General features: G+C 39.1%; 1 protein-coding gene across 1 annotated transcript; it reads left to right on the top strand.

Moving 5' to 3' along the window:
- Positions 1-3,163: 3,163 nt before the first annotated feature.
- On the top strand, positions 3,164-16,639 carry nudt14 (nudix (nucleoside diphosphate linked moiety X)-type motif 14). The gene is made up of 5 exons (XM_026318834.1): positions 3,164-3,300; positions 10,747-10,790; positions 14,070-14,134; positions 14,845-15,139; positions 16,049-16,639. The coding sequence occupies exons 1-5, from the start codon at positions 3,220-3,222 to the stop codon at positions 16,296-16,298; spliced, it is 735 nt and encodes a 244-aa protein (XP_026174619.1). The 5' UTR covers positions 3,164-3,219; the 3' UTR covers positions 16,299-16,639.
- Positions 16,640-27,608: the final 10,969 nt, after the last annotated feature.

The raw sequence follows: 27,608 nt of genomic DNA, 5'->3' as shown, positions 1-27,608 counted from the left end.
ACAATAATAGTATTTTCAGAGGTTTGCCATTACAGAGGCTTTGAGTGTTGGATCATGCTGTGGAGAGGAGCAGTTTCCAATATAGGCTGGTTTCACGCCTGGAAGAGTGATACTGACAAACAGCCATTTCTATCCAGCCACATTCTAACTTAAATCTGCATTATATTACTTCTTTGGCAAGAAGAAACACAACACGGGCGTTTTATCAGCTCATTGTTAGTCACATTGAACAGTCATCTAATCGAGATTGAGAATATTCATTATTGCCACTTTAAATCTTTAAGTCTAAACAAATGTTTGTGTTCCACAATGTGAAAACCAGTTTACATGGACTTTGATAACCCCGTCCTGTCACTGTCATGTCTTACTGTCTTCACCCCGAATCCTTCATCAGCTCCTCACACACCTCAACCACACAATGTACAGATTTCTTTACTGAGTTATCCAATGGCCTTTTGACATGTGCCACTATTTTAAGATCCATGTTCGTGTGGAGGATTTAGGAGCGTCTCCTGGACAAAGCAAGTGGCGGCTGAATGTCCAGACTGGTGGACGGGCAGCTATCGGCCAACTTGATCTACACTCTGAGCCTGCTAACAGAGGTGCAGCAGTCACCGTGGTTAAGTGCATTCTCCGAGGCCCTGGCCCAAATCCCTGCTTGACCCTGCCTGATAAACTATGCTATGGATAGACCACTGGAAAGCTTTTCTCTTTAAAATAGGGGGTTAGTGCAAAGTTTCCACAAAACCAAATGGTTCTTTGGGCTACTATGATTCATGTCGTGATCATGACCTGACTAATTCAGCATGAGCCAATGATATTTCTGAATTCACTGGATAGATACATTAAACTTCCCAGAAACCAAAAATTCAAAATAATATTAATAATCATCATAGTTTACACTGTATGGAAATCAGGTTAGTACTGATTTGATTTGAAGACAATATTACTCAAACACCTTCTTATTCATATAATGCAATTCTTTAAAAGACTGTGGACAAATTAATACAAGTTACTGTGTGAGTTATAATTTTCTCAAACATAGACAGGATGAAGATAGGAATTAAGGCATTAACAGACTCTCAGACAGAAAAACTGAAGGTGCCTAGTGGAGGCTCCAGGTTTGGCGTTGAGGAAGTCTGGCCTGCATCAGCTGACTACACACAGTAATTGGTCGTGACTGTGAGGACTCGCATGTTTGTGGAAGGATGAGTTAACACGTTATGGGTGCCCCAGGGCCTGACTAAGGAGCTGATAAGATTTTTCTGAAGGTCTTTTTGTCGGTGATGTTCAAATGAGGCCCCAGAAGAGGATCCAATGAAATGGAAGGTTATCATTTAAAAAGTATTGTCTTTTCTTCTGGTGACTATGTTCCACTGAAAGTGGGCAGGTGTTTATTTTCATCTTTATCATGTGAAAGTAAACATATAACTTTTAAGGATAGCGACAGCAAATGAAAGGGCTGTTTGTAGAGCTAGATTTCACTTTCCTTTCTTTCCTGTACTTCTTGTTTTTCTACTTTCCATACAGAAGTGTCCCTTTTTGATTACAGTATATTTACCTTCCATGTACTTTCCTTTAAAAGACAGTCAGAGAGGACAAAAAATAAGAGTATCATTACACAAAAAGAGGAAGCACAATGATATGGTTTTCTTTAAGGATATTATTCTTTCTTATTTCAGTCTTTTCTGTTTTAGTTTGAAACCCAGTCTGTATTATGGTTGACTCTTGTTTCTGTATTTGAATTTGGGGCTATATCAAATTTTCTGGAATTTTTCATATTTCAAAATAAAAATGGGAAGTGATTAAAAAGGGATTGGTAATGGTACTTGATAATGGAGCATTATCCATGTAAACTGATTTTACAGTGTTTCCTTCTTTATTTCATTGTGTCATTTTAGCCCATCATTCTCCCGCCATAGTTTCTTTGAGTTCACTTTTCAGAGAAGGGTGATTCCTGTACAATACTTCAACTCAGCCGTCCCTCCCAGCTTATCACGGCCTGCAGCTTGGCCGGATCGGTCGAATTAAATTGAACGTGCCCAGAGGAGAGACGCCGGTTCCTCTTTTGGGTCTGCACATTGTTTCGTCTAGGCCTGTATTTATTTAGATGTAAATCAGCTTGAAAAAGTGTTACGTCCTGTCCTTGTGTAGTGGGTGGTGGACTGGGGCTCATTTGTAGGAGGAAGTCAGCCCCATCGAGATTGGAGCTTTGCAGATTGTTTTCCATTATAAGGTTGTTACTGATGTGAGAGGGTGACATCATGCAGCCTCACCCTTCAGGGCTGGGTCGGTGAGAAAGACCTCCCCCACCCATCTCTTATTCATTACTCAGCACGATAAGGATGCTGGACTTTTCTTCATGTTTCAAATAATATGCCTTGTCCAGACTATTAGCATATCTAACAGCCAAGAATTGATGTTTGCTCAATCCATGCAAAAAACAAAGCGTGAACATGATAAATTGTGGTTTTGATGTGCTGGACTTTTTCTTTTTTGAGTCTAGCCCACACAGACTCTCACAGACTTAAATCTGCTGCTGATGAATGTAAAGACAAATTAAAAGCTCCACTGGGCCAGTTAGTAACAATTATATCATCTTTATTTCAGCTGTGACTGCTGCTTTATTCTTCAGATTTTGGGCACCATCTGTGTGTGCATGGCTACCTGCCCAAGGCCTCCCCTGCCTCTCAGCCAGTGCCGGTGGTAGGTGGGCTCCAGTTCTGGTGCAGAATGATCAGGTATACATAACATAATGGATGGCTGAACATAAAACTACAGTACTGTCGTCTCTCTACAGTTAGATGTTTGTGTGAGCTTATGAAAAAAGAAAGAGCTGAATTAGTAACAGTTCAAAGAAATTTGTTATTAGATGTCAAATGAGATATGTAGACTTATATAAATGGAAAATTGTAAGTTGAGTTTATCACAGTTTGTAACATGAGGTGTGGTATTCTTAAAAAAGACAAACTTACCTTGTTAAACAGTAATACATTTAAAAACTTATGTGTATAATTAAATCAAATATGTTATAGGCCAGAAAGAGCCTGAATCCGCATTAACTACCTCTCATTCCCAGTGCTGTTCATTCCCACTGTAATCGCATCCTCACAGTTGAGTCTCATGTCCTCTCCCGCTTTCCGTAGACATTCCTTCACTGTCAGTGTGCGGTGACAGACAATCATCGGTGAGCCACCAATCCAGCTACAAATCCAAATTATGGAAGAGATTAATAACATTGACGTCGTTCCGTGTACAGAGTCAGACTATCTCAAACCGTTCAGGGTCCACTATAACCAGGTAAGTTGTTTCTGGTCTTTCTGGGTCATAGATGCTACTGGAGGCTGGAGGCTAGCCCAACCCCCATTCATTTTCTAGCTAGCATGCTAGCTCTAGCAGGATAAGCTGACCTCAAACACAGACGCTAACAGCAACAATTGGCATTAACTACATAGGTAACGCTAATGAAGGCAGTTTATTCTCCGGCTTTTACTTGCATGAGTGCAATACCTGTCACTGTGTTGGCTGCTAGCCTGGGACAGCTGAGAGCTAACATGCTAACGGCAGCTTGTTGCAGAGGTTGATGCTGAGCATCACGTTAACGTCAGCACATGCTTTGCATTAGTGTAAGGGTGTGTGGATATCACGGTTTTAGTGTGTTTTCCGTCTCATTAGCACGTCAGGTTGATTCCATCTGTCAAACTGACCTGTGTGTAAATGCTTTCTGGGTAATGTAGTTTCAAAGGTCATGACCAGTTCAGGTTCATGCTTTCACTGACCAAGCATCAAATGTTCAAATCTTATGAGGATTAGAAAAGTAAGGAAGCTTAGTATCAGTTTTTACCACACTATAATAAAAATAAAAGTTGCTATGCAAAACGTAGATATTTTTTGTTAGTCAATTAAAGGAAAAGTTATTTTAGTCCTTGATTAAGAAAGCGATTGATAATTCAATAATTATTGTAGTTTTTTTATATAATGACAAACAAAAAGCATATTCTTTGTAATATAGTTTGGCTTTTTAAATGTTGATTGAACAAAACAATCCATCTGTCCCATGAACATTTTTTACTCTTTTAGATTTTAGAGACTAAACAGTTTTGAGAACACAATTGACTGATCAATAATTTTTCAATTTTTTGATGTTTCGTAGACATTTGTCGATTAATTGGCAGAAAGGCAGATTAATAAAGATGAAGATAACTATTATCGGCAGCTCTATTGGCCCATCATTCCAGCCTGATGAAAAGATTTATATTTAGGAATAAATGAGCACCGACATCAGAATCAGTGTGTCTATGTAAACATTGCTGAGCATTGTAAACGTATGTATCAGATATTCATAGACCTGAGCATCCCAGCATATAGGCGTTTTGCAGAGGGCTTGTGGGTGCTGGTATATTCACCATCCATCCACTCATTCATCTATCCATTTTTAGCTGCTTATCCAGGTCATGGTGGCAAACAGTGTGGGCAGAGTGGATTTTCTGTGACTGAAGTCTCGTTAACTGTATATTTTATCTCCTGACTTCATGAGCTGTCAAATATGTTATTTGCTTCAGCGTTCTGCAATTAATTTGCTACTCTAAACTGCACACTGCAAATGGCAATTTAATCAGTTTTAACCCTAGAGCACAAAAACCATATAGCAAATATTTCTTTATGAAATCCTCCCAGTGATGACTGTGTGTCCTGATGCTCTTCAGCAAAGTAAGAAGTGCTTCCTTACCCAAACATAGGCTGCAGTCCAGGATGAATTTATTTTTAGGTTTCAAAATATTTGTGCAGTTTTTCTGGGTTGTGGTCATGGCTTCTGTTGTGTAAAATCTAGAGGTACAGAAGAAGTACCACAGTAAAACTAAAAAAAATGGACTGAAGTCCTTAACACTTACGCTGTAGATGATAAGAGATTTGCACATTTGCAGATTTTCCAGAAAAGTGTGGTTCATGTTGTTAGCACATGCAGAACAATGCTGTTTTGTTCAGAGTGGACAAAAAGATTTTCTGGTCTTCTGTAGCGTTGCCTTCAATTTACCCCGGAATTTCAAGGGTCTCATGGTGAGGGGACGTCAGTGAGTAGTTTTTCCCATTTGGGGGTTCACACCTGTGAAACAGAGGGGGGTTAAGCTTGTCAGGAGAATAGCGGAACAGGCTACTACAGCAGATGGACTGTCCTCCCTTTCATCCTCGTCATCTCTTCTCTGCAGCTCAGGAGGGGCTGTTCAGGGACTCCCCACAAAGCCTTTTCTCTCACACTGAGGGAGCATCTCTTCCCCAAACCTTTTGTTATTGAGTGTGTCTGCAGCCAAGCCACAGATCCCAAACTGAAATCTAATCACACACAGAAAAACAGATGTAAATGTCATGTGTGAGAGGCTCTTGTCATCATTAGTGTTTGTTGGTGTTTTGTTTCCTCTGCCTTGTCTTGCTTGTCTCGACAAAGCAGGTGAGTGTCCCTCGTTGACTCTGGGAAAACGCTCTTTATCTCTCTTGCCTCTCACTTACATTGAATTACAGGTTGCTGCTCAGAGTGGGATAATTAGGTTCTATGTATTCAGTGTAATAATGTGAATTATTCATGTGCAATTATTCATCTTGTGGGTATTTAATGTACCACAATTCTCATATTCAAGAACTTGGAGCCACCAGATGTTTGGCATTTTTACTTGAAGAGTGACAGGATGAATAACCAATCATCCAAAAATATGCTAATTCATTTTCAATTGACCAACTATTGAATGAGTCATTGCACCTCTAACAACAGCACAAGACAATATATGCGAAACTTTGCCATTGTTAGCAGAGCACAGACTTTAGTAGCATGGCTGTAGTGATAGCAATGCTGGAGACTGAAATATCTGGACTATTGGATAGTTGGCCAGTAACTGTAAGCAGCTATAAGGACATTTTAAGATATTTATTGTTCCAGAACAGTGAATCCTAATGACTTCAGTTTTCCTCTGTAGTGGTCCCTGTAGTCTTTAGCAAAGTGTTATACATTGCATATAGCAGCTGTACATCTGTTCTTCATGGACTATGAAACCTAATGATTTTTGTGTATATGTTCCCTTTAAGAGTCTTAGGGGTCCCTAACTTTGCATCTAGCTCCATCACAATATACATTTTTCCAGCTTCTTTGTTTTTTGACTAAATTACTACAACAAAGCTGTACTGTGTTTAGTGCTGAGTGGTAAATGTTAGCATGCACTGAATTAAGATCATTAACATGGTAAATATGCCTGCTCAACATCAGGATCTTAATTGTCATTGTATTGAATGTGTCATCACATAGATACCACTGTGCTACATACAGCCAGAGGTTCTAGTGTAGCTGTAGACTTTTGGACTTGTTCTTTGATAAATGACTTCACTGACTGATCTTCTGTCAAAATCACTGAAAAATTAATGTGAGACATTAGAGGTTAAAACTGAAATCGGCTGCAGTCGGATTCTCCAAGTAGTAATTTCTTATTAGAGGGACACTGACGTGTAAACTGACTTGGTTTGGTTTGAGGTCTAGATGCTCTCTGGACTTCACTGGAGGATGCTTGTCTTTGATGCGACCCACTTACCCGATTGTTTTAATGCTCATTATAATGGTCGATCAGTTTGTGCAGGTGCTGAAGCTTCCATTTAAAAGTCTGCTGATCATTAGTTCACTGGTTATAATGTGTGTCTGATACTTGTGCTGTCTTTGTTTGGGCTGGTGAGAGGACAGAGATTGAAGTTAAATCCAGAGAAAAACTGGAGAACACATGTTGAGATTCAAAGCGTGCTATTGTATTTAAGGATGGTGGTTCATTCTTTTCTTCCTCCTGCAGCTGCTGGCTTTGTAGTGTATTCAGCGCAGGAGGTGTGTGACTGATGGTTATTAGACTTTAAGCACCAAAAACCTGATGACCATACATCCCTTCCTATAATAACCATTCACACAGGAGCCTGTCATTTCTGATGTCTAAAGCCAGAGGGACCAAATTAATTTCAAGGTCCTGTGTAGCCTGTTTCTGCTTCCCTCTCTCTCTCTCTCTCTCTCTCTCTCTCTCTCTCCCTCTCTCCCTCTCTCCCTCTCTCCCTCTCTCCCTCTCTAACCCCCCCCCCCCCCGAAGGCTAATCTCTCTGTCGTAATCCATGTCGGCCATGATTCTCCATCTCCCCTGGGCTATTCAAGCTGTGCCGCCCCCCCTCTCAGCAAGTGGCCCAAGTAATGAGGGGAACCCCACCATCTGTGAGCGGTGACAGGATAGTAGACAGGAAGTGTGTGTGTGTGGCACACTCATGCTGACTAGTTTCACCTCGTACAGTATGTGGTTGCTGGAAAAGAAGCATTATCTGAGTTTTAAGCATCGGCCATTGCCAAATTTACTGTTGTATTTTGCTGTGATTACTCACTATATCTTATTTGTTTTTCCTTATTTAACTAGAGGATCAATAACTTATTGTTTTTCTTTATTCCTTCCCTTTATTCAATCAGGAGATGTGTTTAAATAGCTTCTTGTATTTGCCCAAAACCAAATCCCCAAATTTTAGAAGGTTAAACAGCAAAACGTATTGTATTTTTTACTCATAACAGTTGCACAATACTTTTGTCAATCCTCTAATAGATTAATCGTTGCAGCTCTAAGATTGACTGTAAACAAGCTAGACCATAATTGAGATGGTTGTTGGTTGTGCAACTGATATTACTTTTTGTTTTGTTTTTTTTACTGAAGACCACATGTCCTTAATCCTGCAGCTTCCTGTTGGAAAGACAGTGTTTCGACTTGACTCCCCTTGATTTTCCAAAATAAATAGTGTTGCTTTCTTCCTGTTCTCAATGACTGTGCACATTTTCACTATGTGTAGGCAGCGGATAATTGTTAATTGGATATCAGCCTCAACTGAAAAGATCTGTGATTCAGACTGATTTCCAGTACTCCTAATTGGACAATGTTTTATTTATTTATTTATTTTTTTTGGGCTGGGTTTAGCAACAAGATCAAGCAGCAGTCGGCCCTGTTATCTACAGTATATTGAAGATTCAGGAAGATTACCTCTCTTTTACCTGTAAAAGGTTCATTGACAGGAAAAAAGCTCTCATACATTATTCACTAAGCATTCTTTATAAAGCAGCAAGCCATGAAAAGTGCATCCTTGCCTCAGTCACGCCAAGTGATTTATCAGACTCACACACACCCTCGGTCTTCATGCTTTTACCCAGGAAAAGTGAGAGGGGTGCGGCTGACTTGGCCTGAAGGAGGAATGATGACGTGTAAGACACTCACACGCTTTGTTGACACGAGAGTAATTACAGCAGTAGAATATGTGCGGCACAGCCAGAGCATCATCTGACATGACTCTACACAGGAGTCAGGGTGATGTCAACGCTTTACAAGAGGAAGACAGTGAGAAATAATTAGTAGTTTAGTCCTGTCTTAAAGTCACAGCTTTTACATCTGGTTTGCTGTATGAATTTGTGCAATGTGAACATGCAGTTTAGGAGCATGGACAGTTTTAAATCTTTCATCCTCGTCATGTCTTCTCTGCAGCTCAGGAGGGGCTGTTCAGGGACGCACCACAAAGGCTTTACTGTCACACATCTCTTCCTCAAACTCAGTGATCATACAGCAAGGCCTCGTCTGGAGCCTGTCATAACAGCTCTACACTGGATAAAGATGCTACCACTGCAATATTATAACTAAGCCTATACAAATGTTGGCTTCATGCTATCATTTTATACCACAGCATGATCGTTAATGATGCGTGAATGGCATTTACTAGCTTGGCTTCACACTGACGGCCTGTGGTTGTGACCTGTGGCCGGGGCTTGTTAGGTCACGCACCAGTCAGTTGACATGAGTTTTAGTTTTTCTCACCTGGATGTCTCCCACTGTATACAATCACATCTGGCCAAAGTGGTTTGTGTCTGAGTTTTGTGTGACGGACACTATCTGATACACAATCAATTAAAACGGTATGTAAGGGTTTATTCTTTTATAGATAGACATTGCATCTTGCAGCTGTAAATACATCTTTGGCACAGTGGCACATCCTAAATCATGTTGCTGCAACAGTAGCTTTTACTACATCTACCAATTAGCTTGCCATTTCACCTCCTCCCATTTCTTGGGTGGTGCTGAAACTGCTCCAGCACACTCGCACACAAGAAGAACCGTCTATTATCGCTGAAATAAGCCTGTACTAGTAAAGCTGTCATCCCTGCGCCTGAAAGAGCTTGTGGGTGGAGAGGAGGTGTAGCCTGAATTTGAATAAAAGCAGCATTTCCTCAGGCGTTGAAAATGTAGGCCAAAGTTTACCATATTTATACGCTATAGGTTTATGTTTCAGTTCAATCTGTGCATCTTTGTTGATTTCATGTAAAATGCTACATTGACATTGTTTTGTCAATAAATGTCATATTGCTACCTGAATGGCAGACAGAAAACAAACTGGTACATGGTAGAATGAGCACAATTTGTGATTTCAGGTGCCAATCTGAGAGTTGTGCACCATCAAACCGGTGCTGCTGGTATATCATGTCATGAATGAGATGAGATTTTTAAAAGTTGACACCACAAATTTGTGTCCAATCACAAGTAGTCTCGTAACTTCTGACCTTTAATGCGACAGTGGAAACTGTAGTCCTAGATGAACCAAGCCACTAATTTTATATAACAATATGTTAAGGTTTAACAGGGGTGGCCCTGTAGTCCACCCCTTGGTGGCGCTATTGGCTGTAGACATTTATGCATCAGTGCATGAGAGGGTGATGAATTCCATTTCATTTTAATGTTCACTGATGCAGTTTGGCTGCTTCACCTGCAAATACCTTTCCTTGTTCTACCTGGTATGAATGAAAATAACCTCGAAATGAACCAGACTGTCAGGATGGTGTGGTGTTCCGCTCCAGCAAACAATGGGTGTGTCACTGCCCACATATTTAGGATCACTGGTGTATGCCACACACACCTGCCTCAGCAGTTTACCTTATAATTTGCTGTTAGAAATTTATTGAAGGATTGTTGAGCTGCACATCTGTTGATGTGAGGATGTGACCACAGGGCATTAAAGCATCTAATTGTAACATCTTCTGTCACTTAAGTTAAATAACAACCGGACATGTTTCAACATTTAGTCATCAGGAGCCTCTCCCTGCAACTCATAGGTCCAAATCATAGATGCCTTTTCCCTCTACATTTCTTAACTTTGTGAGCTGTTCAGGATTTTCTGACAGTGGATGCCTTTTCCCTCACTCTGGTAATCTCTGACTAACTTATTGTTGCCACATCTTACTGTGAATCGTGTATTGAATATGTCAGTGTACCCTGTTATTGATAAGGACTGTGTATTTGATGTGAACAAACAACAAACATTGCAGTGTCTTCTGAAAATTTTTTCCTACTGTTTTATTATAAGTATCATGCAAGTAATCATTAAAGTTTGTAAGCGTAACTACAGTTGATATAGTTTGCCATCTGTTACAGGTGCAGTAAATTTCTTTTGCTTTGCATCTGCAGATGTTTTTAATGGGTGTGGTTTGTAATGTTACCTTAGCGTGTTCATGCAAGCTTCTGATATGGGGCAGATGTTGACCTTACAGTAATCACACGAAATCAATCGGAGATGATTTGACATCCTGCCACTCAAATCAAATGCAACAAAGAGAGTGAGACGTTGTGGTACACTGAATGCATCTGGTTCCACCCACCTACCGGGGAGTTTGAAATAGCCTTAATTGTGTTTATTTATTTTGTCTTATTTTTTTCGCAGAATGGCACAAAGAAATCCTGGGACTTCATGCGAACCCATGACAGGTAAAAACATTTTATTCATTACTGCTGGATGGAAGAAGTGTCCCTATCCATTTTTTCCATGTGTCCATATATAAACACACACACACTGCCAAAAACATTTTTTCAGAATGGGCTGACAAATCAAACCCGCTTCTTCAGAAACTAAATTAGAGCAAAGTTTGCTTTGTGTAGCCAAGATTTCACTGAAGTAAGTCTGCTAATGAAATAGCTCTGAAATGCACAATCAGCGTTACTCTTATCAGTGTTCGGATCCTGTGTAGGGATCAACGATTGAGGATGATTTGGTAATCAGTGTGCTCATACTCCCTGGAAACTGCAGTAGTTTTATTTATTTGTTTGTTTGTTGTTTGTTTATTTCGAGGGTTTTTGTTGCACCGTGAAATATATAAATGTAAAATTAAAGAAATGTGTTTGTGGTGGCAATTCACCATATAGTTTTTGTTGTGTGGGCACTGTGACAGAAATCTAGTCAAACCAGGCCATTTGTTAGTCATCACCTGTAGCTGCATTTAGCATCTCTCCCTCGTGGTATTTTTATACGGTATCTGTCCTACACTGGTGGGGTTGTCAACCCAAACAGACCGTGCTTATTTGGGAACTGGCACCCTGCTTTTCTGTCCAGCAGTGGCTATAAATGAGCTTGTAAATGAGCACTGTAAGAGAAATGTCACACATTTGTGTTAGAGGCCCTATTTTCTGTTTTGCTCAGTGTCCTACAATCCCCTGGGGTAAGTCTCAGGTCATTTAAGCCCCTTTTCCTCCACCCCTGACCCCAAACAGAGGTCCCTGTGAAAAATAGTACCACCGAGACAAAAGCAGTAAACCTCAAATCTGTACTTCCCAGAGAAAATGACCCATGGGAACATCGAGCTCTTCCCCAGGTGTTATTCCCCCTTTAGTGTGTGCTGCATGGTCCAGGATTGTTTTGCATTTTTGTTTAAGTGTGCATAGCATTTAGTGGCAAATAATGCTTCATTAATTACCACTAATGCACGGACTCTGTTTATGCAAGGATAGGATGGGTCTCAGCTGACCTGGCACCCCATATTCCGGAACAGCACCCACGACAGTCAGGGGGACGCAGAAATAAGCCTTCCTGAAAAACTAAAAACCACATGTATCCATTGTTTTGTTATTTTTACACTCGTGTGTTTATGGGAATGTTTGCGTAGTGGTGCTTGTTAGTTGTTAGTGTAAGAAGATCAGGGGCAACAGAAAGACAGAATTATTTGCATTTACTGAGTTCTTGCTGTTTTCTTCACCGTATCTTGTTTCTGTTGGTTTCAGAGCTCATTTATCCTGAGCCAGCTGGTACCTAATGTGTTCACTCGTAATGATGATAATGTCCTGATACAAAAAGAGTTGTGATACAATCAGTACTCACCTTAGTCCTCACTTCTACCACGACTCAGTTTTCCCGCTGTTGAGCAAGCAGCGTGGCGGGGAAAGCTTAACGGTGCATGAAAAGTCCCGAGCGTCTGTTTAGCCCACGCCTTGGTTTAACCATTAGACTTTTTTTGTTTTGTTTTCAGCGGGAAGTTGTAGAGCAGCAGTAATGGTGTGGAACTACACTCCAGACCTGCCTCAGGGGACAGCTTTCATGCCTCAGGCCTCTGTGTCCCACTTTAAATCTTCCACATTATCTTGTCCATATCTGCAGGTTCTACAGTCGTGACACACTTTCTGTTCTGGCTGTTCATTTTCAAATACATCAATAAGAGTTTTTCATTGATCAAATGTTTATAAGACACCTTCAGAACATTTTGGCAGAAAGAGGTCATTTTGAACCCCAAATTTTGCAGAACAGAAAGGAGGAAGAGAAAGGGAGGACACAGAAATCAGGAGGACAGGAAGGTGATAGATGGGCAGAAGATGGACAGTCCATGTATGAGCCCATCAAGGCCTCTAACCAAGATTGTTCGACTTGTCTGACCATATCTAGATATCCAAATGGCCACACAAATGTCAGTAAGCATTATGCAATAAATGTTCATTTTAGACAGCCAGTTGAATATATTTGTTATTTCACTGAAGGGTAAATGACACCTGTAACATGCTGAATGAATCTAAAAATAGAAGTGGGTGTTAAACAGGCTGCATATGGAAGCTGTTCGTTAGACAATGGAATATGAAATCATTTAACCTGGATAAACCAGGTCAACTGACAGTCTCACTTATTGTTGAAAATACACACAGGACTTTAAATATCTGTATTCCAAACAGATATTAAATTAGTATCAGCTGAGGAGCAGCAAGTTGTAATAGCAGTCTCCTGGTTCCCTCTCGCCATGGGAAATAAAGGGCAGGGCTTCCTGCCGCCTCAGACATCCGCTTTCCCAACACAGATCCCAGGCCTCAAGTCTCCACTGGCAGCAGCAGTCCCACTCCCATGCAGACACACACACACACACACACACAAACAAACCTACCTGTGTGTGTACAATTTACTGGGTGAAGGACTCTGACTGTCTGCAATTTTTCTCCACATTCAGCTTGTTTAAAGTCACCACTTAAACCTGGAGTGTTGTGGTCCTCTCATTTTAGAGTAGTGCTCATTTTTAGACTTTTTAAATAAGATTTTAGTCATCCCATACTGTAATGGATTACTTTTTACTTCACATTTAGTTGTCAAAAACAATTCCATGATGCCCAGAGAAGACACCTGCACCATTCAGATAGTTACTGTTAAGGTAATAGTAGCTGTGATGTGCTGCCCCTGTTTGGTGGCGTATCATGATGCATCCTGCAGCTGGTGTGTGGTTTAGCATTTAAAACAACAGGCATTTCTCCTGGCTCATGCTTTTTCAGTTAAATGAAAATTTCCTCACCTCAGCATGAGGGTCTGCCCAGACTGTCCTCATACAGCCCAAAATATATGACTGTGTGGGCTGACAATGGCAAATGGACACCCAATCTATTGTAAAAAAAAAAAAAAGATTAAATAGTTGCACATTTGCTTAAACAATGTCTGCTTTTTAGCCGCTGTCCAAAATGGACATGTATGTGGGATTTTGATAGGAAACTATAGAAAGATATGTTTCCAGATGTATTACCAAAAATCTTTGGCCAAATTTGAAAAGTCACAATAAATTAGAAAGAAGACTTGTAGCTCTCAAGCTGGTTGGTCTTGCTCAGGCAGACACTTTTAATGTAGAAAGTCCAAGCTGATGCAGTCAGTAATAATGGTAGACAGTAGTCATACCTCATTTAGGCTGATTTTAGGGAACAGTTATCTGACTATAATTTTTATTGAACACTGACTTTGTTTTTTCTCCTCAGCGTATCAGTGCTGATCTTCAACACCACCTCACACTGTTTTGTCCTTGTCAAGCAGTTCCGTCCAGGTCAGTTTTCTCCACACAAAGCAGCAGCCCAGTAGCACTCTAGATCTAGATTGGGTGCTCAGGGCACTTTCATTTTTTTCCCAACTGGATCTCAGTAACAATGCAAACTCATAAATAGACCACAAGAGACCCCGTTACAAAGCAGCCTAACCTCCTTTGTTAGGAGTCGCCAGGGACCACAGTGTGCTAAATTCAAGGAAGTCTGGCCATTGATATATTTTTCCACTCCTCTCTCATTTCTCTTGATAGAAAAATTGTCCCTTATCTGAAAGAAATCAGAGTTTGTGTACAGCCAAGAATGACATTTGTGTTTAAACAGGGAGTGTACGATATATTGGTCAGTTTGATCAAAACATAGATGTTACTTGTTCTGCATTTGAGTTTAAGCACAGCAATTCTCTGAGTGATCGCAAACACAAAATCTGGCTGAGCAATAAATCAGGTCAGGTACTGTTGTAAGCAAGTGTAACAGCAAAGTGACACTGGAGGAAACTGTGCAGTACATTCAGAGTGAATCTGTAACACTGTATGTTACTGTATTAGCCAAAGGTGACTGGGGAAATGATCAGATATTTCTATAAATGAAGTTTTCGGCATCCCTGATTATAAGTATAGTGCAGTATTGGAAAAAGTGAATTTGTTTAAAAACAAAATAGACATAATTGAATGAATTAATTGAATATTTCTGTTTTCTTCTCTTCCACCACCAGCTGTATACATGTCTGAGTGGGAACGGACCAAAAAGCAGCCGCCTCAGTCTGCTGAGAAAACTGAGGAGGGGGCAACTGAAGCCACAGAACCCGAGTCTCAGGAGGGCCAGTCGACCTCAGAGCCAGAGAGCTCTTCTCAGTGGCCCCCGGCCTCAGTGGGGGTCACCTATGAGCTTTGTGCTGGGCTGGTGGACAAACCCGAACTCTCCCTGGAGGAAATCGCCCGACAGGAGGTGCTGGAGGAGTGTGGCTATGATGTCCCTGCTTCTAAACTGAAGAGGATTACTTCTTATAGGTTAGTCGATTTAGAGAAATATTTCTGAGAAATGTCACCTGACATCGTTGAGATGGACACTCACCCTTTGCAGGTTGTTGTATTGTTTCTTGTATTAAATTGGTAAATGTTCCTAGCAAATCCCTCCAACCTGAAAGGGATATAACCACAAGGATCACAATCACAGGATTATTTAGGGCAAAATAAACATATATAGTTTGATATAATTTAACAGATTTTGATAAATCAAAATTGGAAAATACTTAAATAAATACTAAGATTCAAAAATATGCCCGAAAGTCAGAGGCAGACAGATCCTTTTTTGGAGGATGATCCAAACTAATGAAGTGCTGAGGGTATGTGCTGTAAGCGAGCTGAAAAAAAAAAAAAGCCTCAGGTCATCATCGGTCTTAATAAACTGCAGTGAGACACAGCAGCTGAAACAGTCCCACATTAGGCAGCACACCTGGGCAGGTATGACTGACAGCTCTCATAACTCTTTTTGATTTTGACTCACACACTTCCTCCACTTTGTTTGGTGACTATGGCCATTGTTATGTGTTGGCTCTTTCCAGGTATATAGTTATGGTCCTAACCCTCATGACCCCTATGAGGGTGTTTTAGACAGAGTGTGGCAACTCTCTGAACTAGCAGGCAACCCAAAGTCCCAACCCTCTATAGTGGAGAGATTCAGTTTGGTTTAAATGGTGAAGAAATTTCCTAAGAATACTGGTGTGAGTGCATGTTGCATACTATTCCAAACTAAAGACACAGCTTTTATATGAGACCACTGTAGTGCTAAGACAGATTCATGTGCTGGGTTTTACACAAACACATGTTCATATTCCTTATTATAAGGTATCAAGAAGAGAAAAAATTCCCAATGCTGTGGAATCTTATTTTTTTTTGTTGTTTTGTTTTTCCCATCAGGTCAGGTGTAGGTGTAACAGGCGCCATGCAGACCATGTTCTACGCTGAGGTGTCGGACGACAACTGCGTCAGCGCAGGCGGAGGTGAGCCACGGGAGGGAGAGCTTATCGAGGTGGTCAAAATCCCGCTGCACGAGGCCATGACGTTTGCCTATGACGAGCGCATACCCAAAACCATGGGCGTCATTTTTAGCTTCATCTGGTTCCATAATAACATGTCTCCCAAGTACAAGATCTCCACTAATGTGTAACTACTATTAACCACCATTCTTTCTACTGTTAATTCCAAATTGAATCAAACACTGGCCCAGCACTCTCCCCCTTATTGCTCTTCATCCTGTATTGCCTTTTTGCTTATTGGTACATGATGAAGGGTGGGCCCGCTGTCTTGTTGCCAACAGGTATCTTTGAGTTTTGTCCTATTTACATTTTAAATCTCATGTGGTCTTAATAGTTTCCCTAAAAAACAAATTTGCCATAGCTAGTTGTCACAGGCACTCGTTTCTCATCTTGATGACTTTTTTATTATGATAATCATTTCATTTACTGTGCCATCTGTTATAAACAGCTGCATATCACTGATTTCATTAGCCTCCCCTCAATTAAAGGAATGCTTCACTGATTTTCTTTTTTTTTTTTTTTTTTTTTTTTTTTCAGATCTTGAATGTTAGTGTCAACATTTGACATTGGTTGAGAAAAAGCCATTTACCGTTCTTTAAACTTAATCTTAAACCGCCGAGGCCATACCATGTAAACCTGACAGTAAACCGTTACGCTAACCAGCTTTGTGCCCCTGATTAACCCCAGTTTGCTAAGATTTTAGCATGCTGATATCTGCATCAGAGTCATATGTGCATAAACACTTCTGCTTGATTGACAAGAGGAATATTGCATGTGCTATAATGATACACAGCATAGAAAATATGGCAGTTTTTGAACATATTCACATCATTCTAGCCACTAAAGACATAAAACTAAGGTGAAACATCAGTGAAGTATTCCTTTAAGCCATGATCCAGTAATGCAAAAACTATGCTAGTCAATGGTGGGGCCTTGTAATGACTGAGTTGTTAGGTGTGTGTTAACCACCACTTGTTCAAGCATGCCTCAATTAATTTCTCTAATCCACAGCCTTTAAGCAATACTTACCACAGCACCCCGGGCTAAAAATTCACTCAATTCAACTCACTGAATTCAACTCTCACTCTGCTGTCAAAGGTACAGACGTTACATTGTACCTCAGCACAGAGGACCTAATTTCTGTTTTCTGTGTCACTGATGTTGCACACTATCCTAATGTGAAGCAGACTGTAAATTGTTGCAGACAAAGCATTAGAAATAGCATCTTCATATTTAGTTAGAGTTTTAAAAGCTTACAGTTACAGGGTCACAGTTTGTTTCCAAAACCAAATGTTTGGACTCGGATGACATGAAATCCTTCAGACATGGAGACCTTTAGAGGAATTTACTGTATAAAGTCCTCTAGTTTTCAGTACAATCAAATCATTTTTAGAGAGTTCATTTTATCAACAGCACGTTAAGGTTTAGGAGCATGTTGAGAAGAGTTTGATCATGATTCATCTGGTAAGTCCAGTGCAGTAATTCTTAGTGGTCATTAAAGCATAAATCAAATCTCGTAAGAGCAGTTTGACAAAATCTCAGGTCCAAATAGTCAAACCTTTGGTCATATTTAGGGTGGATCCCTGAATGTGATGATGACCAGCATCTTATTATACTAATGTATTTCAAAATCACCTGCAGCTTTTAGGCAACAAGGTTCTTGTTATTCTTGTTTCCGTACATATTAGTATTTTCTTCATTCAAAAAGGGCTGGTACATCATTTATTATTCAATATGTACAAAAGAAAAAAATCCCCCACATTGTGGTTTTATTAAAAATATGCAAGTAATGAAGCAGAGCCTATTGTTTTTTTAGAAAACTGCCTCTGACTTAAAACGTTTCTCATTATTTATACATTACTACAGTTAGATAGTAAAAGAACCACATTTCTGATTTATTGCTACAGTCAGTGCAGACAAAGTGAAAGTTCTTTTCCTTTCCAGTGCCCCAGCAGAGCTTGTGTCACAGTGTAGTGGTGAAATCTAGCAGAATACTCAAACCTGGTGATTTGGTCAACTTAAATATGAAAAAAAAGCTAGTGTTTTAATGATATAGGGGTATTATTTGTGTGGATTATATGTGCAGTGTTGATAACACCTTAAAATATCAAAAGGTGTCAAAATAAAAGCATGGATATATTTTATTATTTTTTTCTCACCCAGATTATCTTCTCTTGTGAAAATGAAGAAATGCTCTAGGTCAATGTAAGAGTCAGTCTGGCATTCATTTTGCTCCTCTATGCCTTTTGAGCCTGAGGAACAGCTGACAATCAATTGTCAACATTTCTCTCCTTTTTCCCCTAAAACCTTATTTTTAATGTGTATTTTTTTTATTGATTCAAGTGTATGTCCTTATCCATACTGGGTGTGACAGCAATTCTCTTAGAAGAGCACTGAGCATCATTTCAGGCATGTCAAGTAGTTATCAAACAACTTTTAAGAAATATTAAATAAACCAAACTGCGTATGCTTGAGATCACATACAGAGTAAAATAATTGAGGACTAACTTCCACCCAAACTGTGTAGCAATATATGCATATAACCCTTAAGCCATATTTATCTCCCCCATGCCCACTAGCTCAGCTTCTTTGTCTTTCTGTCCATTCAGGATCATTTCTTCATATAGGATTGTGTAGTTTGCTGGAATTGATTTGACCATTTTGTTAATTTCTTTGAAAATTGCAAATTTTAATTTGCTAAATTAATCCTTTTTTTTCAGGATGAACTGAGCCCAAAGCTAATTGCTAGTAAATATTTAAATCAGATTCTTTTTGTGTTGGTATCAGTTATGTGCTTTTAAAGTACAGGATGTGTCAACAAGTTTAACATCAGGACACTTGTATGTGGAAAGCACCTTTGGAAAATTCTGAAATGACCACTGGACTTGTCTTACATTCACAAGGCTGAGGTCTCTTAAAAATATCTTTAGCTGCATCTTACTGTATATTGTGATGACCAGCCTTTACAATAATATCTTTAAATGTTTGGGTTTTTTTTTTTAGCTCTGAAAAAGTTTTTTTTTTGCTCTATAATCTAATCAGATCCTTGTTCCTTATTTATTTATTTTTTTACACCATTTTCTTCCATGTGACAATGTTTTCTTTAGTGTTCAGTAAAATCTGCAGTTTAGTGAAGAACCTCACTGCAAGATTTCCAGTGGTGCTCACACTTTTCCACTGTATCGTTCTTGTTTGGTACGAGATGAATCTATTGTAGAAAATTCTGAAAAGGGTCTTGAAATTGTTTATTTCTTGCCCACATTTGAAAAGATTTTAAAGGAGTTTGCCATAAACATCATAAGACTGAAAGAATTAAAACGCCCCCATTTACATAATCTTAAGACATCTGATTTAGCTCAAAAGAAAAAAGCCATTTAACTTGGATGGCCAGTCTGCAACTTTATGTGCCTGTCAAAATGTGAAGAACTGCCATGTCACTTCTCTTTTGGATGAAACCTGACGCCTTTTGTGTAGCTGTGTCACTGTGGGTGGTATCAGCCAGCAAGCCAACGCAGGTGCACAGGTCACCACACCTTCCCTCCAGCTATTTTCTAAAAGGTGAATGCATTTAGTGAAGATTGCAATAAGCCACAAGAGTATTAATGAATGACACATTGACAGTAAGAGTGACACCATAAAATATAGACCATAAATAGCAGCTGCGAGTGGGAGGGGTCAAAGCTGTTGGTTTGATTGTTCGATCGTTGCAGAGGAATCTGTTGCCAAATGAAGCATAACCATCTTGCAGCAGCGCTTCAGGTTCAGCTTGTTCAGCCTGGTTCTTTACTTAGGTGGTAAAAAAAATATGATTTAAGTTTTTGTTAGGTGTGTATTTTATTGTGTTTTGCCTGTGGAGTCGACCACAAGTTGCTTTACTGTTCATTGTCAAACATGCAGTTTAATTTGTACTCAGCAATCAGTTTTACTAGCTATTCAGATATAGCTGACAATGCTTTTATTCTTTAGCTTATAACCTGTTATTTTTAAATAGTAAAATTTGAGCTTAAAGCCAAACTCTGCATTAGTGTTCATAGTGTTGAATCTGGTCTAATGGAATCAAGATAAAAATCAGTAATACGTTTCTGAATGTTATTTGCTCATTGGCTTCTGACTTAGTTAAAGTGATTTCACATTTTGTTTAATCTACAAACAAACAAAGATGTAAAAACATGTTTGTGTAGTAGTTAGCTGTCACTTCCTAGTTCCCCGTTTCCACTGTCACTGTTCAGCTGAGCTCCAGGCTGGAGTTTCACATTGACCCCAAAGTGTATGGGAGTGTGTCTGTCCTCTCTGCAGAGATTTCCACCTTCAGCCAAACTGAATGCACTTTTGACAGTTGAGAGCGAGGTTGCAGACTGTGCCAATAGTAAGCCATATGCTACTTCTATTAAATATACTGAGACTAATAAGTTAAGACTAAGTAAATAATTCATGCCTATGCTGGATAACCATTAGCCCAGGATTGGACATTTCTACCTCCATCACTCAGGCACATGATAATAGTTTGTGTCCGTTTGCTCGCTACAAAGGCACCAACATATCGAATTCTCAGCCACATGTCAGAAATGTCAACACTTGGTGGTTCTCTGTGACAGAAACCTGAATGCATCAGGACCAGATTTTCATAGATGTTCCCTCTATGCTGTAGTGGCTTCTTCAACTGTGATCGTTTTTTCTTTTGTTTTATGTTTGTGCACTGTTTGACAGTTTCTTACTCTATTTTCAGTGATGATGAGCTGAGCTGCAGTTTTTAAAAGGTGCTATGTGTAGTATTCTCTGATTGAAGAACGTGTTTTACTGGAAAGCCCTGTAAAGGCGGTTTTGATTTGGATGAAGTTCAAAGTCGTACACTGGCTTCTTTATTTTCAGATGGTTAGCTGAATGTTCAGAAGCCACAAGGGGAAGATAATCATATTTTTTTGCTACGAAGCAGCTCACAGAGACTTTATGTTGTAGCACATGTTAATATATTAGCTATGTGATGTTTAGTGGAAATCCTACACATAATACCTTTAAGTGAAAGAAGTATGATTTTTCTCATGGCAAAGACATAAAGAAATTTGTCCAACTGTGATCTTTTTTTCTGGTGTCTTACACTGAGTTAGTGTTTTTAAAAAATATTTTCTGAAAAAAAGAAAAAGTACAAACACAAACATTGCAGTTTTATGTATTTTATGCTTAAGGTGTACGCATTGTGGGCAGTGTTTTTAGTAATATTTTGATTTTGTTAATTTATTACCCAAATGGTGAAACTTTTAAATTACACTTGGTACGAACAGTATATATTTAAATATGATACTTTGCATGTGCACTAACTGTGTTGGATTAAACGGCATTAAGTTCAAATAAAATGGGTTCGATGCCCAAAATGTACATTTGTGTCTATTATTTAGCTAATTTTCAGGATAATGTCACAGTGTTGAGTGTATCATTACAGGTGACTGTACTATGAATGTCATAGTCATCACACTTTACTTCATGGCCCCCTATTTAGTATTGATAAACAGTATGTAAAAAAAAAAAAAAAAAAGTTTATAATAGACTACATAGTAGTTGTGTGTGTGTGTGTATATGTATATATATATAATATCCATGCAGCTGCTTGCAACTATTGTAATACTTATGAAATGTCTCCACTGTATTTGAATGTTCAATAGGGGCTTTATCTAGAATGCAGTGCGTAAACAATTACTTTTGCTTCTGTAGAAGACCGCACAGATGCCAGTTTTCTGTGAGCTTAAAATCCACAGCACTTCTGTGCTGCTTTCATACAGTAAATCTATCAACAGCCTTTATGGAACCTGTTGATATGCACTGTCACTCTTGAACAAACACATCCTGATAAGGCAAAACTAGATGTGGATCAGGAAACGGGATGACACATTTATGCAAAGAATCCCTCCATGGAGATAAGCAAATACAGATTCTGAAAAACGGACCTCGATGAGTATGTTGATACAGTAGGTTTCCCAGAAATGAAAACAGTGTTAACACGTTTAAGTGAAATAAGAGCTGTTGTACTGTGGAGATGGTTTTATCTCCAGTGATTCAGCAGAGGTGTGTATGTGAACAGGAAGCTCATCTTCTCAAAAAAGACTTCATTTCTTTAAATTCTACACATTAAGACTAGAAATACATCAATTTTAAAATGTTCGATTGTTTGTTTATTAACCAGTCTACACATACATCAGACTACATACCTGACAGACTTTAATTTCATATTCCTGTCTAGCTTATGACCCTGATAACATTAAGACTGACAGTGCTTTACCTCTGCACATGTATCTTTAACTTTCTTAAACAGGAATCAGTGAGCAGCTTATTGATATGAATAATATGAAAATATAGATTGGGCCAGTTTGATGTTAATGTTAATATAGTCAGCATATCTCTATCAAAATTTAGTGCATTCCATTTAATTATTCTTTATATATTTCACCCTTGAATAAAATGTTCATTCACCATCTGTAGAAAACTCGAAAAGTTGAAAAGCAATTTTGGGTTTCATTTAATCTATTCTTTTTTTTTTTTTTTTTTAAACAGTCTAACTGCTTTCGTGGTCAAGTGGAGTAGCTCTGTTGCTAGTGCATCCACAATGACTCTTACTCTTACTCATACTGTGCATATGACCAGCTATTCTGTATCTACATTGCCTCCTCACCACCACCAGCCATCCATCTCTAGAAGGGCAGTGGGGATGGGAGGATAGACGAGTACTTAAATTGTGTCTCTCTTACTTTCATGTTGTAACTGGACACATGGGATGTCTCTGCTCTCCAGAGACCATCTGGACGTGTGTGTGTGCGTGTGTGTGTGCGTGTGTGCGTGTGTGTGCGTGCGCGTGTGTGTGTGTGTGTGTGTGTGTGTGTGTGTGTGTGTGCGCGCGCGCGCGTGCGTGTGTGTGTGTGTGTGTGTGTGTGTTATACCACAGCAGATGGATTACCACTCTTTTTTTCGGAGTGCAGTCCATTCACAGGTGGTAGCTAAAACCTGCCATCTGAATGAAAGACAAGATCCACCGCTGCAGTTAGAGGACACTGAGGTGCACAATACCAGTATGATTCCGGCACACACTCTCCATCTGTATGTAAATTAGACATTATATACCCAGGGGAAGAAGGTGTGCTTTTTAACTTTTGCCAACCTGTTTCTCTTTTTTCTGTCTTTTATAAACATTTATAGTGTAAATATATATTTTTCTACTTTTGTTGTAAGTCAAAGGAATGTCTGTACAAAATTTCATGGTAACCCATATAGCTTGAAATACATCAGTCTGGAAAATGTGGACTGACAGACTGATGTCATGGGTAAAAAGCCAAGATCAGAGAAAAGTCTCACCGTCATTTCAATGTTACATTTATCCTATGACTGACCCCAGGTTTGGGAAACACTGCCTCTAGAATCAGCAAATATAACTCAAATAAGACATCATTTATTTTTTATCTTTTTTACAAAGTCTACACTGGAAATTAATACAAGATGTGTCTCTCTTCTGCTCTCCACTCTTAAGGTCATAACCTTGGATTTTCATGGTATTGTGCTTTGAGGAAGAGCAGAGAAATGACTGGTTCAAACTGATAAACAGTCCTAGATGGGATCCAGGTGAATATCCACAGCCTGTTTCTGTTTTAAAGGCCTAATATCATAAAAAGGCCATAAAAGATTTACTGCTCTTTTTTGAAACCTTAGAAATCCTTATGCAGCATCAGTTGGGCCTTATCAGTGACATATATTTACGAGGTCCTCAGCTGTGCATGCAGGGATGGATTGTAGAGTTTAGAGCAAGTCTCCTCTTAGTTATCTCCTGTGTGTGGAAAGAAGGGAATGAGAAAGTCTGCTATGTTAACACTGAAAAAAATCTGAACAACATACCACATATCCTCTTTAATCGTGGCTTTTAATCACTTATTTATAGTAAGTCAGGTAGAATCTGGCTAGTGTCAGCATCATATCTCTTACAGATTGGTGATTATGGAGGAAAGGAAGCAAACAAAACAATACAGGATGCAACCTGTGCAGCTTTTTCATTCCCAAACTCTTTTTCATGTTGGAGATGATTTTGAGTCTTTACCAACCAAGTATAACTGTATTTAGTGTTAACAAGCCATCACACAGAGAATAGGCTAAATAAAAAGGTGCCCTAATCCATTTATTTTGTCACATCTCAGTATCTAAAAGGTTGAATATGGACTGCTCGCCACAAAATCAGTTCCAAAGCATGAACAGGAAAAGCAAGACATACTGTACTATGTACTGTACTATGAAGTGTCATTGACTTGCCCGACAGGTTGACACTGTAACTGTGGTTTTCCATTGTGAACCATTCTGAAAAATGTGTGTGTGGGGGTTGGAGTGACTGCTTCCCTGTTCACAGAGTGGTACTGAAACCAAACTATGTATTTCCAGTTAGTTTGGGAATGTCTGTCACTTTTTCTCTCCTATCAGCAGTAACATGTCACACATACTGGCACGTACTGTATGAAATCTGAGCTCTCTGCAGGAGAAAACACAAATGCCTACAGTACTATTAACAGAGCAGAACATAAGGGTATAGCAGAGATGTATACTTTGGTGTAGGCAACATATCTCATCTGCTTGCACAAGAAATTCCTTTTGATCATGCAGTGTGTATATATATATATATATATATATATATATATATATATATATATATATATATATTGATACAAGATGTATATATATGTATGTATATATATATATATATATATGTATACTATATCATACTATATATATATATATATATATATATATATAGTATGAGTTAGGCTTAGACTTTGCAGCCATGCTAATTGGACATATCAATAATATTTTCCCTAATTAGTTATACAGCTATATAATGCATTATCTTTATTGTCCACTATTTATTTGAGTGTCCATATATATAATAGATGCATACACTATAATCCCTGAAGGGAATTTCAAGTATGTCTAATGTAAATATGTGTGTGTCTGTGTAAACATATCGACATTTTAGTGTCCTCAAATGAAGCAGAATTGTTTTTCATTCTGCTGACAGTCTCACTGTGCAATGCATTAGGCATTTTACGGGTGTGAAAAATGTATGTTATATGAAATGTAATTACTGGTACCTGTTAAAGGCCTCTGTAGCTCAAGGGGAAGAACGGAGACCAGGAAACAAGTTCTGTCAAAGATGTGGAACCCTAGAGGTCAACAAATGAGGTCATTAATTATTAAAACCCCTTTTAAAAGACGTGTGTGTTTTGAATTAAACCACAAGGGAAGTACGCTGCTATTAAACAGTGTTGTTTATATATATATATATATATATATAGTCCATGTGGGTCGACCTCCATGATATTCCTTTGAGATGAAGTGACATATTTATCCATCTTCACTGTAGAAAACTCTAAACATTAAGAATTCAATATCCTGTGACCTAGAGGAAGATACTGAAGCTACTTACCTCAATTAAAATGCCAAATGAGCATCATCTTAGTAGCCAATCTGGTGAGATTGTCATTATAGCTTGACGAAAAACAGTAAGTCTCAACCTTGACCTTTGCCACCTCTATCAAACCCCCCAAACACACACCAGGCATGCACACTGAGTCCCCGAAAGATGCTTAAAGATAAAAGAGAATCGACCCGTCAGGCGTATGTACAGAGACTGGAGATCTGAAAAGGACAAAAGCCATGAAAAATGGATGAGAGAAGAAATCCACTTCACCTCCCCCCTGGAGGATGGCAAACCCCCCACAGTGCTCCCACTCATAATCCCTTCTGCTCCTGCACACACACTCCTCTCTCTGTGCATGTGGTGTATGCAAACAGGAAGGCAAGGTAGGCACACACCAGCCAGGCCTCTTTGGTAGGCGTTAGTGGTCAGGAGCTATTATAAATTGGCACCTTATGAGACTATTAGTGTTATATCATATATTAGATGTCGTCCATGGATAATGTGCTATAATGTGTGTCTAAAACCTAAAATGACCATTTCTAGCCATTATTATTTTGCATACAGTTTAGATTTTCTGGTAAGGTTTGTTCTAGATAAATCTAGGCACAGTGTCTTTAGGTTCATGTGGTTAATCACTGATTTAAAGAAATGCTTAACAAATTTGATTAGTCACGGTTTCAATGGAGAAGCTGTTATTAGCACATTAAGATCTTCTGCATTTGCACCTTGGCAAGAAAAGAGTTGGAATAATCACTAAGCTATTTTAATTTTATGAGCATAAGCATTAAAATAGGTCCAGTGTAAAATAATGGTTAGCAAGCCCCATTTATTGAAGCACAGGGAAAGGAGAGTTCATCAAGAATGATCCACAGCCATGCTGGCAGCTTCATCAGGCTGTACTTAACCACAGTGATGCTTTCAGCTAAATACTAACATTAGTGTGCTAACTTGCTGCTGGTGACACATTGATGTGAGGCAGCCAGGTATGATGTTTACATATTGATCATGTTAGTTTTTGTGTGTTAACATGCTAATATCTTGTATCTGACGCTCAAGTGAAATGTTTTTCATTATTTCGAGGACATTTAGACGTTTGTTTTGAGTATTGAGCAAAATCTAATTTTGGCTCAGTGGTCACACTATATGTAACAAGTTAAGGGACCACCAATTGTAAAGCTAATTTATGCTAGGATGGACATATATTTGTGTGCAAAATTTCACAGCAATCCATATAATGACTGTAAAGACATTTAAAACAACAACCTCATAGTGGATTTAAAAAAAAGAGAGTCAGCCTCTGGGAACCCTGGGTATCTGAACCACATTTCATGGAATTCATTCCATGGTTGTTGAGATATTTTGGACCCTTCAGCCACTCTTACGCACTGTTACTAGGTGTGAGCTAACTTAAGGCACTCACATGTACTTGTGACAGCGTGTGAAATGTTCCAGTCAAAGTGGCTGCAGCGGCTCAGGCTATCGTCAGCCTCCTTCAAGGCCTATCTGAAGGGCTGGCAGTCGCCTGATGAGAAGGAGACAAAGACATGGAGAGAGGAGGGGGGCGACTGTCACATTCACTTTGGTTGGCAGCTTTTCTGTCTTGTTTTCATTGTCATACAGAATTTAGGTAGTAATGTCAAATTTCACCTACACCTGAGCAAGGTTGTAAAAATAAATGTGTTATATAACTTTGGTGTTGTCATAGTTTTGACCTGTATAATGGACACTGTCTTTGTCCAGTGTAAAGCTGTTTTGTGTGTTGCTGCAAATTTTAATAAGAAGAAAAGAACACATGCTGGTTACTGTAATGGGCACTGATCTATGTGCCACATGGAAATGAAAGAAAACTAGCTTATGATGGAGGGAAATATACAAACACACTAAGATACTACCTGCTTTGAGAAGTGGTCACATGTTTACATACAGACTTAGACTTAGAGCTTATACAAAAATGTCACACTAACCATCAGGGGTCAGGTGATGCAAGCGTGGATGTGTGCAC

This window comes from Mastacembelus armatus, chromosome 24 (assembly GCF_900324485.2).
Source record: "Mastacembelus armatus chromosome 24, fMasArm1.2, whole genome shotgun sequence".
In the NCBI taxonomy this organism is placed as follows: Eukaryota; Metazoa; Chordata; class Actinopteri; order Synbranchiformes; family Mastacembelidae; genus Mastacembelus; species Mastacembelus armatus.
This window is presented reverse-complemented; position numbering and strand designations above follow the sequence as displayed.

What these genes read in the sequence shown, in the direction of transcription:
- nudt14 (XM_026318834.1), top strand. Translation starts at nt 3,220, where the DNA reads ATGGAAGAGATTAATAACATTGACGTCGTTCCGTGTACAGAGTCAGAC. An exon ending in TCAGGGTCCACTATAACCAG is followed by an intron (nt 3,301 to 10,746) that starts GTAAGTTGTTTC and finishes TTTTTTTCGCAG; the next exon opens with AATGGCACAAAGAAATCCTG. An exon ending in TGTCAAGCAGTTCCGTCCAG is followed by an intron (nt 14,135 to 14,844) that starts GTCAGTTTTCTC and finishes TTCCACCACCAG; the next exon opens with CTGTATACATGTCTGAGTGG.